This window comes from Aspergillus ambiguus (assembly GCF_047715705.1).
Source record: "Aspergillus ambiguus strain CBS 117.58 unplaced genomic scaffold BDV59scaffold_5, whole genome shotgun sequence".
In the NCBI taxonomy this organism is placed as follows: Eukaryota; Fungi; Ascomycota; class Eurotiomycetes; order Eurotiales; family Aspergillaceae; genus Aspergillus; species Aspergillus ambiguus.
The window spans coordinates 946288-957602 of record NW_027395518.1 but is presented as its reverse complement, the minus strand read 5'-3'; the positions used below and the strand labels follow the sequence as shown (position 1 = coordinate 957602).

The following is an 11315-nucleotide window of genomic DNA, read 5'->3' as shown; positions in this document are numbered from 1 at the left end:
AATCTAAGCGCCTTTGTAGTCATAGCGAAGGTTTTCAAGATGGCTCAGGTCGACCGAGATCATCACCCGCCGGGCAATGACGATGGTTATCAGCATAGCTGTAGGATATGAGCTTTCTGGCTGCCTCTATCGAAAAGGAAAAGAAATAGAATCTGGGAGAGGGTGGACCTACCTGCAGGGATTAAGGGCGCAGAAGACGGTATACTGGATAATTCTGCAGACGAAAAAAGATACATCAATGTCAACAGCCCGCATACTGCCGCATTTGCAGGCAGAACAAGCTCTTGAATCCGCGCGAAGTCCGGATTGCGTACAGGTCTCTTGCCCTTGGGATCCGGATGCCGTAGCGGGAGATATTTCATAGCGTAGGCCGTTGCCAGTAAAGACAAGATGCTAAGGAAGGATATGAACAACTCGCGCACGGTAGATCCACTGGAAAAGAGCGACGGGACAAACACCGTGGTCGAAAAGAGCGGGAGAATAGCGAATATAATCTATATCTCTGATCAGACCAGACGCCGCTTGAACACACCGGGACGCTATTACACTGTACTGCGAGTTCCGCCTGTCATTTTGCATCTGCAGACGTTGGATCACCCGATCTTGCTCTGAAAACAGTCAGAAAGACACCGAAGCTGGATATACTAGGCAGACCAACCCTCTTCGTCCAGCTCTTCGCGGGCCTGGCCATCATCCTCCGAGTCATCCGGGTAACGGAAGGCCTTCCGCAGTCGCGCCGTAGCCATGGATCGTTGCTAGATTAAATAGCCGTAGCAAAAGAGCAGCCAAGCATCGATGCACCAAGACCGAGCGAGGGAAGTGGGCGAGCGCGTGATGGGGTTATGATACAACCACCTAAGCTGGGAGTTTGTCTTGTTTGGCAAAATCCAACTTTAACCACCGACTCCTCCCAACTCCGACCACCTCTCGCAACGAACACAACCATATTACCCACCCACCTCCCACCCGGAATCCTCACCCTCGTCTCGCCAACGACCATCCACAATGACCCTACAGGCCGCGCAAAGGCGCATCCGCGTCCCACGACTGCCCGTCTCCCGCAGTCGCCTAGCCCCCCGTCGGAGCCTGATCCCCGCTCCGCGCGCCAACTCGGGTCCCCTGATGGAGCGCCGGGCAGACCGGGAGCTTCCCTCGGTGGGAACGGACCGGAAATGGATGCGAACGCTGCCCATTTTCGCGGTGGCGGTGGGCGCGGCCATGCTGGGTATCTTCAACTACCAGAAATCGTCGTCGAGCGTGGTCAGCAGCACGCTGTACGCGCTGCGGACGTCGCCGCGCGCGCGGGACATCCTGGGCGACGAGATCTACTTCGCGCAGCAGATCCCCTGGATCAGTGGGGAGATGAACCAGCTGCATGGACGCATCAACATCTCGTTTTGGGTGAAGGGCACCAAGGCCCAAGGGAAGATGAGATTTCGCAGTATCCGACCCGACCGGATGAGCTATGTTCGTTGTCCTGCTTTTTTTGCTTTTTCTTTTTGATTGCCCATGTCGCCGGTTTGACTGACGCTTTTTTGCTTTCTGCAGTTCCGCACCGAAGAATGGAGTCTGGAGACCGAGGACGGAACTGTGGTTCAACTTCTGGACCAGGGCAGTGACCCGTTCCGCCAGAGCGAGTGAGCTCCGCGCACGCATGTGCGTTGCGTTTCTGTACATCTACGAACATGTCGTCTCATGCATTATATCGGGCGTTCCGGGGTTCGTTTTTAGCGGGTGGCTCGGCTGCTACGGCTGCGAGCGAGTAGTCAAGGCAGTGAAGGGAAAAGGATATCATTTATGTATCATATACAGACGCCGCTCTAGAAAACAGGATAGGTAGTGTAATAGTACATCTTCAAACACGCCGAAAAGAACAATCACGCCGTGGGTTCGGCCGGTTGCGCCATCTCCGGCCACGGTTTCTTAACGGCATCTTGGATCCTGACGACGCAGCCCTTGGGCCCGCTTACCGCACCTAATTCGTCTGTCAGCATATCTAATCCCATATTCAGAGCCCGATTGTGCAGCCAGGCACAAGGCCAGGGCCGGGACCATACCTTGAACGACGACAATCCCATTGTCCGCATCCACCTTGAGGATCTTCAGATTCTGCACGGTATTCTGCTCATTGCCCATATTCCCGGCCATCTTCTTCCCGGGATACACACGGGAACCGCCGCCCTGGCCGGGGCCGGAGGAACCGAGCGACCGATGCGTCAAACTGACACCGTGACTGCGGTCCTGACCGCCGAAGCCGTGCCGCTTCATCACACCGGCAAAGCCCTTACCCTTCGTCGTGGAGCGGGCGTCGACGTACTGGCCCTCGCGGAACCAGCTGGCGGGGATGGTCTGGCCGACGGGTAGGAGGCCGTCCTCGGTCTTGACGCGGAACTCGTAGAGGTGTCTCTTGGGCGAGACGCCGTGGGTGGAGAAGTGGCCGAGGAGCGACTTGGTAACGTTGCTGGGGTGCTTCCAGCCGGCGCCGACCTGGACAGCGAAGTAGCCGTGCTGTTGGCGGGTCTTGTGCGAGACGACCTCGACGCGGTCGAGTTGCAGCACGGTGCAGGCGACGCGCTTGCCGGTGTCGGCGTCGTACACGCCGGTCATGCCCTTCTTGATGGCGACGGCGCCGGTGCGGAGGGGCAGCGTGTTGGCCTTGCGGTCCAGGGCGGCGGTGGGCGTCGACTTGAGCACGGGGAGGTCACGGCCGACGTTGAACCGGGAGGTCTTGGGCGGGTTTAACGAGCGGATACCGAAGGACCGCACGGGGGCATTACTGCGGATCAGCTGGGGCTGCTCCCAGAGCGCCTGGGAGAGCCGTGCCAGGCTGGCTGGCAGACGGGGGGGCATGGTGCGTTGCGTGGGATAGCGAATTTGGTCTGGTCCGGCCGGTCGAGATTTTTGATATCAAAGGCTGCGGAGAGGATTCGGCGAGCCTGAAGGCGGTGAGGCTGGGTGCCTGAGGATCGATTGCAGTCGGACACGCCGGGCCGAGAAAATCATCATCATCGCGAATGCACGTCACCACCGAGCGGCTGAGCATCTTCTCTCTTCCATCTCTTCCCTCTCCCTGCTCAACCACTCGTTTGCTACGCATCTATCCTACTTCTCTGTCTTATAGCATACCGTTTGGCCGTTTCGCGTCTCCTCCCGCATAATATATACAATCCCACGCAAGCCGCACCCACTGCGCAATAATATCCTCACCTCTATACACCACCACGATGTCGCTACGACCCTCAATGCTCACCCGCGGGTTCCCCCACCCAACCAGCCTAACCCGGCAACTCCTCCAGACCCCAATGCTCCGCTCCACGCGCCTCCCGCAGCCCTCCAACTCCTTCATCCTCCGCCGACCCTTCTCCCGCGCCAGCACCAGCCATCCGCACCCCGCGCAGCCCTGGCGACTGCACTCGGCACAGAACCCGTTCCGGGGCGCCCAGACACGATTCTTCCAGACGTCGGGGCCTCGCCGCGCCGCCGCGCAGCCAACGTCGCTGTCGGCGCGGCTGAAGATGCTGTCGCGCGAGTACGGCTGGTCTGCGTTGGGCGTGTACCTGCTCCTGTCGGCGATGGACTTCCCGTTTTGTTTCGCGGCGGTGCATTTCCTCGGCGCGGACCGCATCGGTCACTACGAACAGATCGTCGTGGACTCGTTCAAGGCTGCCGCCGGGACCGTCTTCCCTGGTATGCAGGAGCAACAGGCGCTAGAGGCCGCGGCGGCGTCGGGACAGGTGCAGGAGGCTGCTGAGGCCGCGGCGGAGGAGCAACAGAAGAAGAAGAACAAGGCCGGTGAAGAAGCGAGTATGTGCTTTGTCGTCCCCCTGTTTCCCTGGTGTAGGGTTCTAACGTTTCCAGGCTTGTGGACCCAGCTTGTCCTCGCCTATGCGATCCACAAGAGCCTGATCGTCTTCCGGGTGCCCCTGACTGCAGCTATTACTCCGAAGGTCGTCAAGACTTTGAGACACTGGGGTTGGGATCTCGTGAAGGGCAAGCCGAGGGGCATGTAAGCCCCCGCTGGCCGGCTGAAAAGAACTTGTAGCATAGCGATGTTGGAAATCTTATAGAGAAGCATAACGGTTTGATGTACATTAGTGTTTAGATATCAATTCAACAGATGCCCGTCACGGCGTCTCCCCACTCATCCATTCATCCATTCATCTCCCAAAGCACGAAGCCAGTCGAAAGGACATTTACATAGATGTGAGCAAACATAGGGAATCCAGACAAATGGTTCAATGAATAAAGCACAAATCAAGTCTCATTCTCAACCCGGATATATACCAAACCGTAGTAACTATGCGCCGGAAATGCAAGGTCCGTGGGAACCCCATCACATGTCAATCGTATCATTGAATCTGAGGATGCCGTTTGCTTTCATCACCCCGTTCACCCCATCAGGCATCCGGTACGCCCATTCAGCCACGCCCATTGCGTCCGTAGCGGTCAGGGCTTCTTTCTGCTCGGGCGACTCAACCTCGTCCGACGTGTCTGCCACGAGGACAAGGCCGAGTTCCTTGATCGTCTCGACAAGAGCAGGCACAACGTTCTATAATAACCGTTAGCAGACGCCCTCATAGGACGAGGCATGTTGCAAACATACCAAGAGACTCGATCGGCATATTAAGCCCATGAAGTTGTTACTTTGTGCTATCCGGGCCGATTCCTTGATAGACATAGACGCTCGTCCGCTGCTATCAATATCCGGAAGCGAGCCAACGTCACGGGCCAAGTCTCGAATCTGGCCCAGGTCATTGCAAAGCAGGATGGGATCTGGAAGGCGACAGTCAGTATGCGGTGGTCGAGGCGTCAGTCAAAGCGCAAACTCACAATTAGGTTGCTTCCAGTTCAGGGCAATACAAATGTTCGGATTGTACGAAGTAAATACCACAGACCGCATGAAGTCAGGGTTGTTCTCTCGTGCAACGCGGGCGTGGTCGAAAACGTCCGTCAGGATGGCATCGGCGAAGCTATTGACATCTAACAATGAGGTCATGTTCAATGCCCGCTCCTCGACGGCGGATGGGTATAGGATCGACAGGTTGACATTGACGCCGAGAGGAAGATGTTGGAACACTTCTTTCAGGGAAAGGAACGACGCTGCCAGGATGCGATGTGCCTGGGCCAAATCATCAACCGCGCGGGTCTGTAAGAATTGCACCATCTCGGCTGGATCCACGCCCCGTTCCGCGCCGATGGCTCGGAATTGGGCCAAGGTGAGATGGCAGATGGGGATTTCAATGCCGTGGTGCTCGACGGTAAATCGAGGGTGGAGAATGGGGATCCCATCTCTAGTGAGCTGCACGAACAGTTGGACATGATCGCCAGTCAGACTAGATCCAGTGACCAATCCGTTGTGTTCCGAATCGACGGCACTTGTTGCCTTCCAGTACGTAGCAAAGTGCGTGATTTCGAGCGGATCTCCGTGGTAAGGTTTGATAACCTGGAAGCCGAAGCGCAGCTGGCCAATGGAACGAAGCCGAGGATCGAACAGCGGCAGACAGCAAGACCCAGTACTGGATTCCTCTGCCTTGAAAACGACCGGCAGAGCGACTGTCTTGGCGATGACTTTGGAACCAAACGTTGGGAAGATTTCAAAGTCCACGGCGAACGTCTCCAGGTTATCCACCTGGAATGATATTATCCGAGAGTCTTCCTGGATGGGAAGCATGATGGTGCGCGGGATCAGATCGGAGAGCTTGGAGGAGATGGTTAGGCGAGCAGCCGGATGACGACCGGCCTGGTCAAAAGATATCGAACCAGAGTTGCCCGGGTCGAATAGAATCTGGACGAAGACCTTCTTATCCAGGAAGTTGTGCCCATAACGCCGCAGCGGGATGATAGGCGGCGGCAATTCCAAGTCCGGAATACCATCCGCAGTATCCATGTTGTCAGACGTGGTAAAGTCCGTCATTTGTGAGTCGAGGGGTGCACCTGGCCCTTGGAGTTTCAACCCGTTCATGATATCAAGTGGTCTCTGCGGGGGTTTCGACTTGGCCCTTTCAGCCCAGAGGAGGAGCATGCACTCGAGGTGGCCTTCCCATGCCGCATAATACATCGCTGCGAGACCCTTCTCATCGATAGCATCGGAGTCGACTCCGAGTTCAAGAAGCGTGCGTAGACAATCCACGCAGCCTTCACTGGCTGCATGGAAGAGGGGCGTCCACTGGTACAACTTGTCTCGTTGATTCATGTCAGCCCCATGCTGCTTAAGCAGCAGGAGTAACTGAGGAGACTGCGAAGCGCGAGCCACCATGTGCTGAGGATAGAGGCCCTCCGCGTCGGGAAGCAATTGTGCCCGGCGTTCGAGTAGCATCTTCACTATGGGTAGCGACCCATGCTGACATGCCAAGTTCAATGGGATGTGATCGGATTCCGATGCCGGGTCGATACGGGCGTTGTTGCAAAGGAGCTGCTCCGCGCAGGCTAGCTGATTCTTCACGATGCTGTGTATCAGAGGGGTGAAATTGTCGTGATCCATCATATCGACCGTATCGGGCCCTGCAGCCAACAGCTGGCGGACCATGTCCACACGGCCGTGCATGCAAGCATAATGTAGGGGAATTCTACCATACACGTCGGATCGGGAGATATCCACGCCGGCAGCAAGTCCAGCCTTGAACACAAATTCCCGACCGGAGATTGCGGCCTCGTGTAGGCAATTGCGCTCGTTGATATCATCCTCGGCATAAACATCAACCAGGCCGCTCTCCAGAAGGACCTGCAGGACATCGTCCGAAAACTCGTTGATGGCGGCTAGGAAAGTACGAGTGGCGCGATCGCGGGCGTCCGGAGTAGACTGGAGTTTGGCAGTCCACTCGCGCAGCGTTTGGAGGTTGCCTGTCGTGGCGGACTGTAGAATCTGGAGGTCTAAATCGTCTTCATCGGGGCCGAATGGTTGAACAACCATGCGATCCGCTGGACGAACAGCATCAAATTGAATGTTCTCACCCTCCGCCCACGCTTCGAGCTCCAACCGCGCCGTTGTCGCTCGATCCGACAAATCCCGCAGCACATCACGATTGAAACAGGGCTGTACCTCGACGGCGCGATGGAGATAGAGTTCTTTCATACGAGACTACGGGAGACGTCAATACACGATCCGCAGAGATCCCGGCGGTGGAGCGCACCTTTGAAGTTTTATCCCACTATTTCCGGTCAGCTATGTCAAACAAAGGAGAGGAATCCTCTAATCACGAACCTTTTTTAGGATTTTCGACATGGCCGTCTCGTTGATCTCAACGAATTGCTAGAGCGGAGATGCAATGGTCAGACCCAGAACCCACACCAGACGGCAAGACACCCACCTGTAGTTTATTCAAGTCACCATCAAATTGCTGGAACCCTTCGAACAGGGCCACAAAATTCGCGGGGGCCTTGGAATTTGTCACAGCCCTTGTCTGGATGACTCTTTTCTTATCCACCAGAGTCCGCAGCCGCAGCGAGAACTACGATCAGATCAGCATGCAAGAGCGCGCGCGCAGCCCGGAGAAGCAAACCTCGGCTTCTTTCTGCAGGTAGAACGCATTGACTTTCTCTATCTCTCGTTCCTATTCGGACCGTCAACAGGGGCAGTTCACACTGCTTAGACGGAAGGACCAATACCAATCGGAAGAAGAACACCTCCTTGTTCGCGCGAAGAGCGGCCTGGGCTTCCGGGACATTTTGGGGTTCGCCTGCGGCGCTCTGGGCGGGTATCTTCGGGGTCGCACTCAGTTGTTTGATGAGCTACGGTCACGGGTCAGTTTGAAAGGCCACATCGTGCGGGATTCAGCAGAGGGAGGGACCTTCTTCAAAGCTTTGTAGTTTACAAAACTGGCCGCGTATTCCGGGAGGTCGAGCTGTCTGCGCTGGATCTGCTTGCCGAACTTCCTGCATCAGGTTAGTATCGTTCAGAGGCCGTCGCATAGAACCGGTATGGTCTTGGGGCGCAAGAAGGTCGTGTCTGAGGTGATACGCACATCTTGAGAAGCTTTTCCTTAGCAAGCGCAAGACTTGCTGTCCCTCACTCAGTCGCAATGTAGGCCCCACTTCGGGTAAGTGGTATCCTCCGGAAGAGACTACCAATAGGAAGGTAGTTAGGAGGTCTGAGTTCGGAGGAGGTAGAGCTTGACTGGAGGAGTGTGTGCGACAGGGACGCAACGGCGAGGAAAGAATTTGGAGGGGTGTAGCTCCCAATGCGGGTAGCCGGAGGAGCGGGATATGCGGGATGTCGTCGGTGTATATGACGGACAGACCCGACAAGGCTGGAGCAAGTCAAGAAGACCAGACGAGGATGCGCTGGGTGAACTTCAAGTTTTGTAGAAACCCGGCGGGCAACGGATGTACCTAAGCTCAGCTAGCTGGTAGGACGTATAGACGAAGGTGGGGGGGTTCGTCGCGGAGATGACCGGAGGATCAAGAGGGAGAAAGAATGCAGGACATCGGATAAGCTGCAGCGAGAAGTCTATAGGGGCATGTCTCTGTCGATGAGGAGAGGGAGAGAATGGGAAAAGAGCAGAGCGGTGGTGGTAATGGTAGCAATTGACGCAGGGCGGCGGGTGGTTACTGGACGACCCGAAGACGACAGACACAGCGAGTCACTGGACCTGGAGGGGCCAGACGGACGTGCGGGGCACTGGAAGCCCGGCAGGCAGGCAGTGAGGAAGGGGAAATGAGGAGCAGCAGCAGTAGCAGCAGCAGCAGTTCAGTATCAGTACCTTATGGTTGGTGGTGCTGGCTGGAGGCGCAGTTGCTTTGGGAGAAGTTGGAGAGCTGCGGCCGGGCCAATCATCGGATCGGGTCTGCCCACGTTGCCTCCGCCTGGCCAACCACGATCGCCGCCCGTTCAACGTGCCCCGTGCTTATTACGGCAGGTGCTGGGCCATCCCATCGGGACTATGACTAAGTTATATAGATCTACTCCCAACTCCAATGCATCTTACGTGATGGATTCACTAACTCGCAATGCATCTCGATATCAACAGGTAGATGCCAGAACAGACAACCAACGGATCCAGACCCAACAACCAAACGAATGGACAAGCACAATGTTCGCATCGCAACGTATACAGCTGTACAAATGCAAACCAGACGAAGGGAAAAAAAAAATCCAAAGAAGGACAAGAGAAACGATGGCAAATCCGGGATATATAGAACAGTCAGATAGCGGAAAGGAATAAACAGCGTATGAAACGATCCGTGGGATCAGGAATTGGGATACTCATGATCCTTTCTGAAATTACACACGATAGAATGAAGCAATTCATCCCCGGGGTATGAGATTATCACAAAAGAAACGTCAAGCGAAAGCGGTCATTTGCCGTGTGAGGAACGGCGGGCGAGTCAGCCTCAGACGTGAGGGAAAGAAAGCAATTATGCGTTCGCTTTTGATCAACCCCCAAAGAACCGTCTCCAGAAGAGACAGGCGTCTCCAGTCTAGAAGGGTCGACGCTCAATGCTCAATTAAGAACGGTCAAGAGAAAGAAAAGCCTCCAACGCGTCGCTCAAAAGTTTTGCGCAATGCCAGCATTTCCAGAGCGGGGGAATACCGCGGGACTCTCAATACGAGTGTTACGCCGGGCTTGAACGTCACGGATAACAGGCTGGTTGGGGACGTACGGGCCGTCACCATACGCGCCGTACTGCTGGTGCATGTCGTTGTAGTAAGGATTCTCGTCGTAGTACCCCCCGGCGGGATGATTGGCAGACATGTGGCTTTCTTCGGAAACATCCGACCGATTGGCGGCCGAATAAGCGGACGACGCGTTGGACGGGCCGCGATGGATGTCGCCCGCGCGGTTGTTGCTCGCGGACACCGGTACTGCGCCCAGAATTCCCACAGGTTCGGTTTCCGCAGCGGTCAACTGTCCCTCCGAGAACTGGATGGTACCATCGCTGGGCGTCGCCGCATGCTGGTAGCCCGGCGTGCTTCCCGCTTCCGACATGGACAGCCCCATGCCCGCGCCGCTCGACAGGTTGGTGGACGCCTTACGACCCGCCGAGGTAGTGCCCCAGCCGCGGTACCCCGACACATCGTCCTTGGGCTCGTAGGCAGCACCGCCCATGACCGGGGGTAGGGTAGGGTCGTTGTTCGGGTTGAAGCCATACTCCTCCACCTCCTTCCGCCGCTCTTCCTCCGCAGCCTTCTTGGCCTTCCACTTGCGCCAGAAGTACAACGCGGCCAGGATGATGATAGCCACCGAGACAACCGGCACCACCACGGCCACGGCAATGGTCCCACCGGCAGAGAGCCCTGAATCACCGCCCCCTCCAGCGGCGGCAGCAGTGGTGGTGGTAGAGGCCGCTCCGGCCGTGGTCGTAGATGCACCACTGTTGCCAGCGGTCGTCGGCACCGATGTGTCGGTGGAGGTGATGGTGAGCGTTTCCGGACCGCTGGGGCCGGACGAAGTGGCCGTGGAGATTTCAGAGGTGGTGGTAGCTGACTGCGTCGTGGTAGGCTCGGGGGTGGTGGAAGTTGGGGGTTGAGACGAGGTTGTCGGAACCGAGGAGGTCGTTGGTACCTGCGAGGTGGTGGTCGGTTCGGACGTTGTTGTCGAAGATGACGAGGTTGTCGAGGAGGAGGAGGAAGTTGTCGGCTGCGCTGAGGTGGCTGGATCGGCTGTCGTTGCGGCCGATGTCGTTGTCGCCGCCGACTGTCCTGCACCCGTGGTGGTTGCGGCGGCGGCATCTGGGGCGCCTGGAGACGTCACATCCGCTACGGCTGCCGCTGCCGCTCCTAGGACTGCGGCACCAGGACGTTAGAACATGTAGTGAGAACTCGCCGGGAGATGTGACATACCTGAAGCCATGTTGATTGCAGACTGTCCCCGAGGGACTCGCGCGGATTATGAGGACGCGATTGTTGGAGGGTCGGGATTGGAGGATCGGGGGTGAGACACCAATGCGCGACGGGAGAAGTTATCGCTACGGTAACGGGGAAAGGAGTGGCAGTAGTTGACAGAGAAAGAATCACAAGAAGGCTCCACCGAAGGGAGAGGGAGGACGGGAGATTGGGAGCATCAAAACAGCAGACAATGGCGAGGAATCTGCTGATGGGAGGCCTGGGAACCGGCAGTCAGGGGAAAAGAACCGGGACAGAGGGACCAAACAGTAGGGGGAAGAAGGATTTGCATACCCAAAACGATCCGAATGGCATGGGTTCGTCGCGAGAAATTAAACCCGGTGGACAGGCATCGAGTCCGGATGCGACGTAAGGGCGAGAGGCGAGAGATGAGGGTGGATGGAGTGATGAAAGAGAGAAAAGCGATGGGGGAGGGAGAAAGTGGAGAGAGAACGGCCAATTTCTGACTGCATCCGGACTGGATGGAGTGGCG

At 56.7% G+C, this 11315-nt stretch overlaps 6 protein-coding genes across 6 annotated transcripts; 2 read left to right on the top strand and 4 right to left on the bottom strand.

The window, feature by feature from the left end:
• Positions 1-3: 3 nt before the first annotated feature.
• BDV59DRAFT_199518 (uncharacterized protein) lies at positions 4-746 on the bottom strand (the record flags this gene model as incomplete). Its single annotated transcript, XM_073693382.1, has 4 exons — positions 4-98; positions 173-494; positions 547-608; positions 659-746. 4 exons carry the CDS (start codon positions 744-746, stop codon positions 4-6), a joined length of 567 nt encoding a protein of 188 aa, XP_073551082.1.
• Positions 747-880: 134 nt separating this feature from the next.
• Positions 881-2078, top strand: BDV59DRAFT_172615 (cytochrome c oxidase assembly factor 1 family protein). The gene is made up of 2 exons (XM_073688738.1): positions 881-1467; positions 1549-2078. Exons 1-2 carry the CDS (start codon positions 1006-1008, stop codon positions 1639-1641), a joined length of 555 nt encoding a protein of 184 aa, XP_073551081.1. The 5' UTR covers positions 881-1005; the 3' UTR covers positions 1642-2078.
• On the bottom strand, positions 1878-2850 carry BDV59DRAFT_199516 (mitochondrial 54S ribosomal protein uL3m; the record flags this gene model as incomplete). Its single annotated transcript, XM_073693381.1, has 2 exons — positions 1878-1975; positions 2058-2850. 2 exons carry the CDS (start codon positions 2848-2850, stop codon positions 1878-1880), a joined length of 891 nt encoding a protein of 296 aa, XP_073551080.1.
• Positions 2851-3224: 374 nt separating this feature from the next.
• BDV59DRAFT_199515 (uncharacterized protein) lies at positions 3225-4010 on the top strand (the record flags this gene model as incomplete). Its single annotated transcript, XM_073693380.1, has 2 exons — positions 3225-3804; positions 3859-4010. The coding sequence occupies 2 exons, from the start codon at positions 3225-3227 to the stop codon at positions 4008-4010; spliced, it is 732 nt and encodes a 243-aa protein (XP_073551079.1).
• Positions 4011-4171: 161 nt separating this feature from the next.
• Positions 4172-8209, bottom strand: phoC (putative cyclin dependent kinase inhibitor Pho81). The gene is made up of 10 exons (XM_073687004.1): positions 7962-8209; positions 7788-7872; positions 7606-7728; positions 7500-7550; positions 7308-7448; positions 7202-7249; positions 7131-7148; positions 4831-7078; positions 4604-4773; positions 4172-4549 (listed from the first exon to the last, which is right to left on the bottom strand). Coding segments are annotated over exons 1-10 (3102 nt in total). The 5' UTR covers positions 7964-8209; the 3' UTR covers positions 4172-4333.
• A 1107-nt stretch (positions 8210-9316) lies between these two features.
• BDV59DRAFT_132789 (uncharacterized protein) lies at positions 9317-10870 on the bottom strand. Its single transcript, XM_073687002.1, has 2 exons — positions 10781-10870; positions 9317-10723 (listed from the first exon to the last, which is right to left on the bottom strand). Exons 1-2 carry the CDS (start codon positions 10788-10790, stop codon positions 9486-9488), a joined length of 1248 nt encoding a protein of 415 aa, XP_073551077.1. The 5' UTR covers positions 10791-10870; the 3' UTR covers positions 9317-9485.
• Positions 10871-11315: the final 445 nt, after the last annotated feature.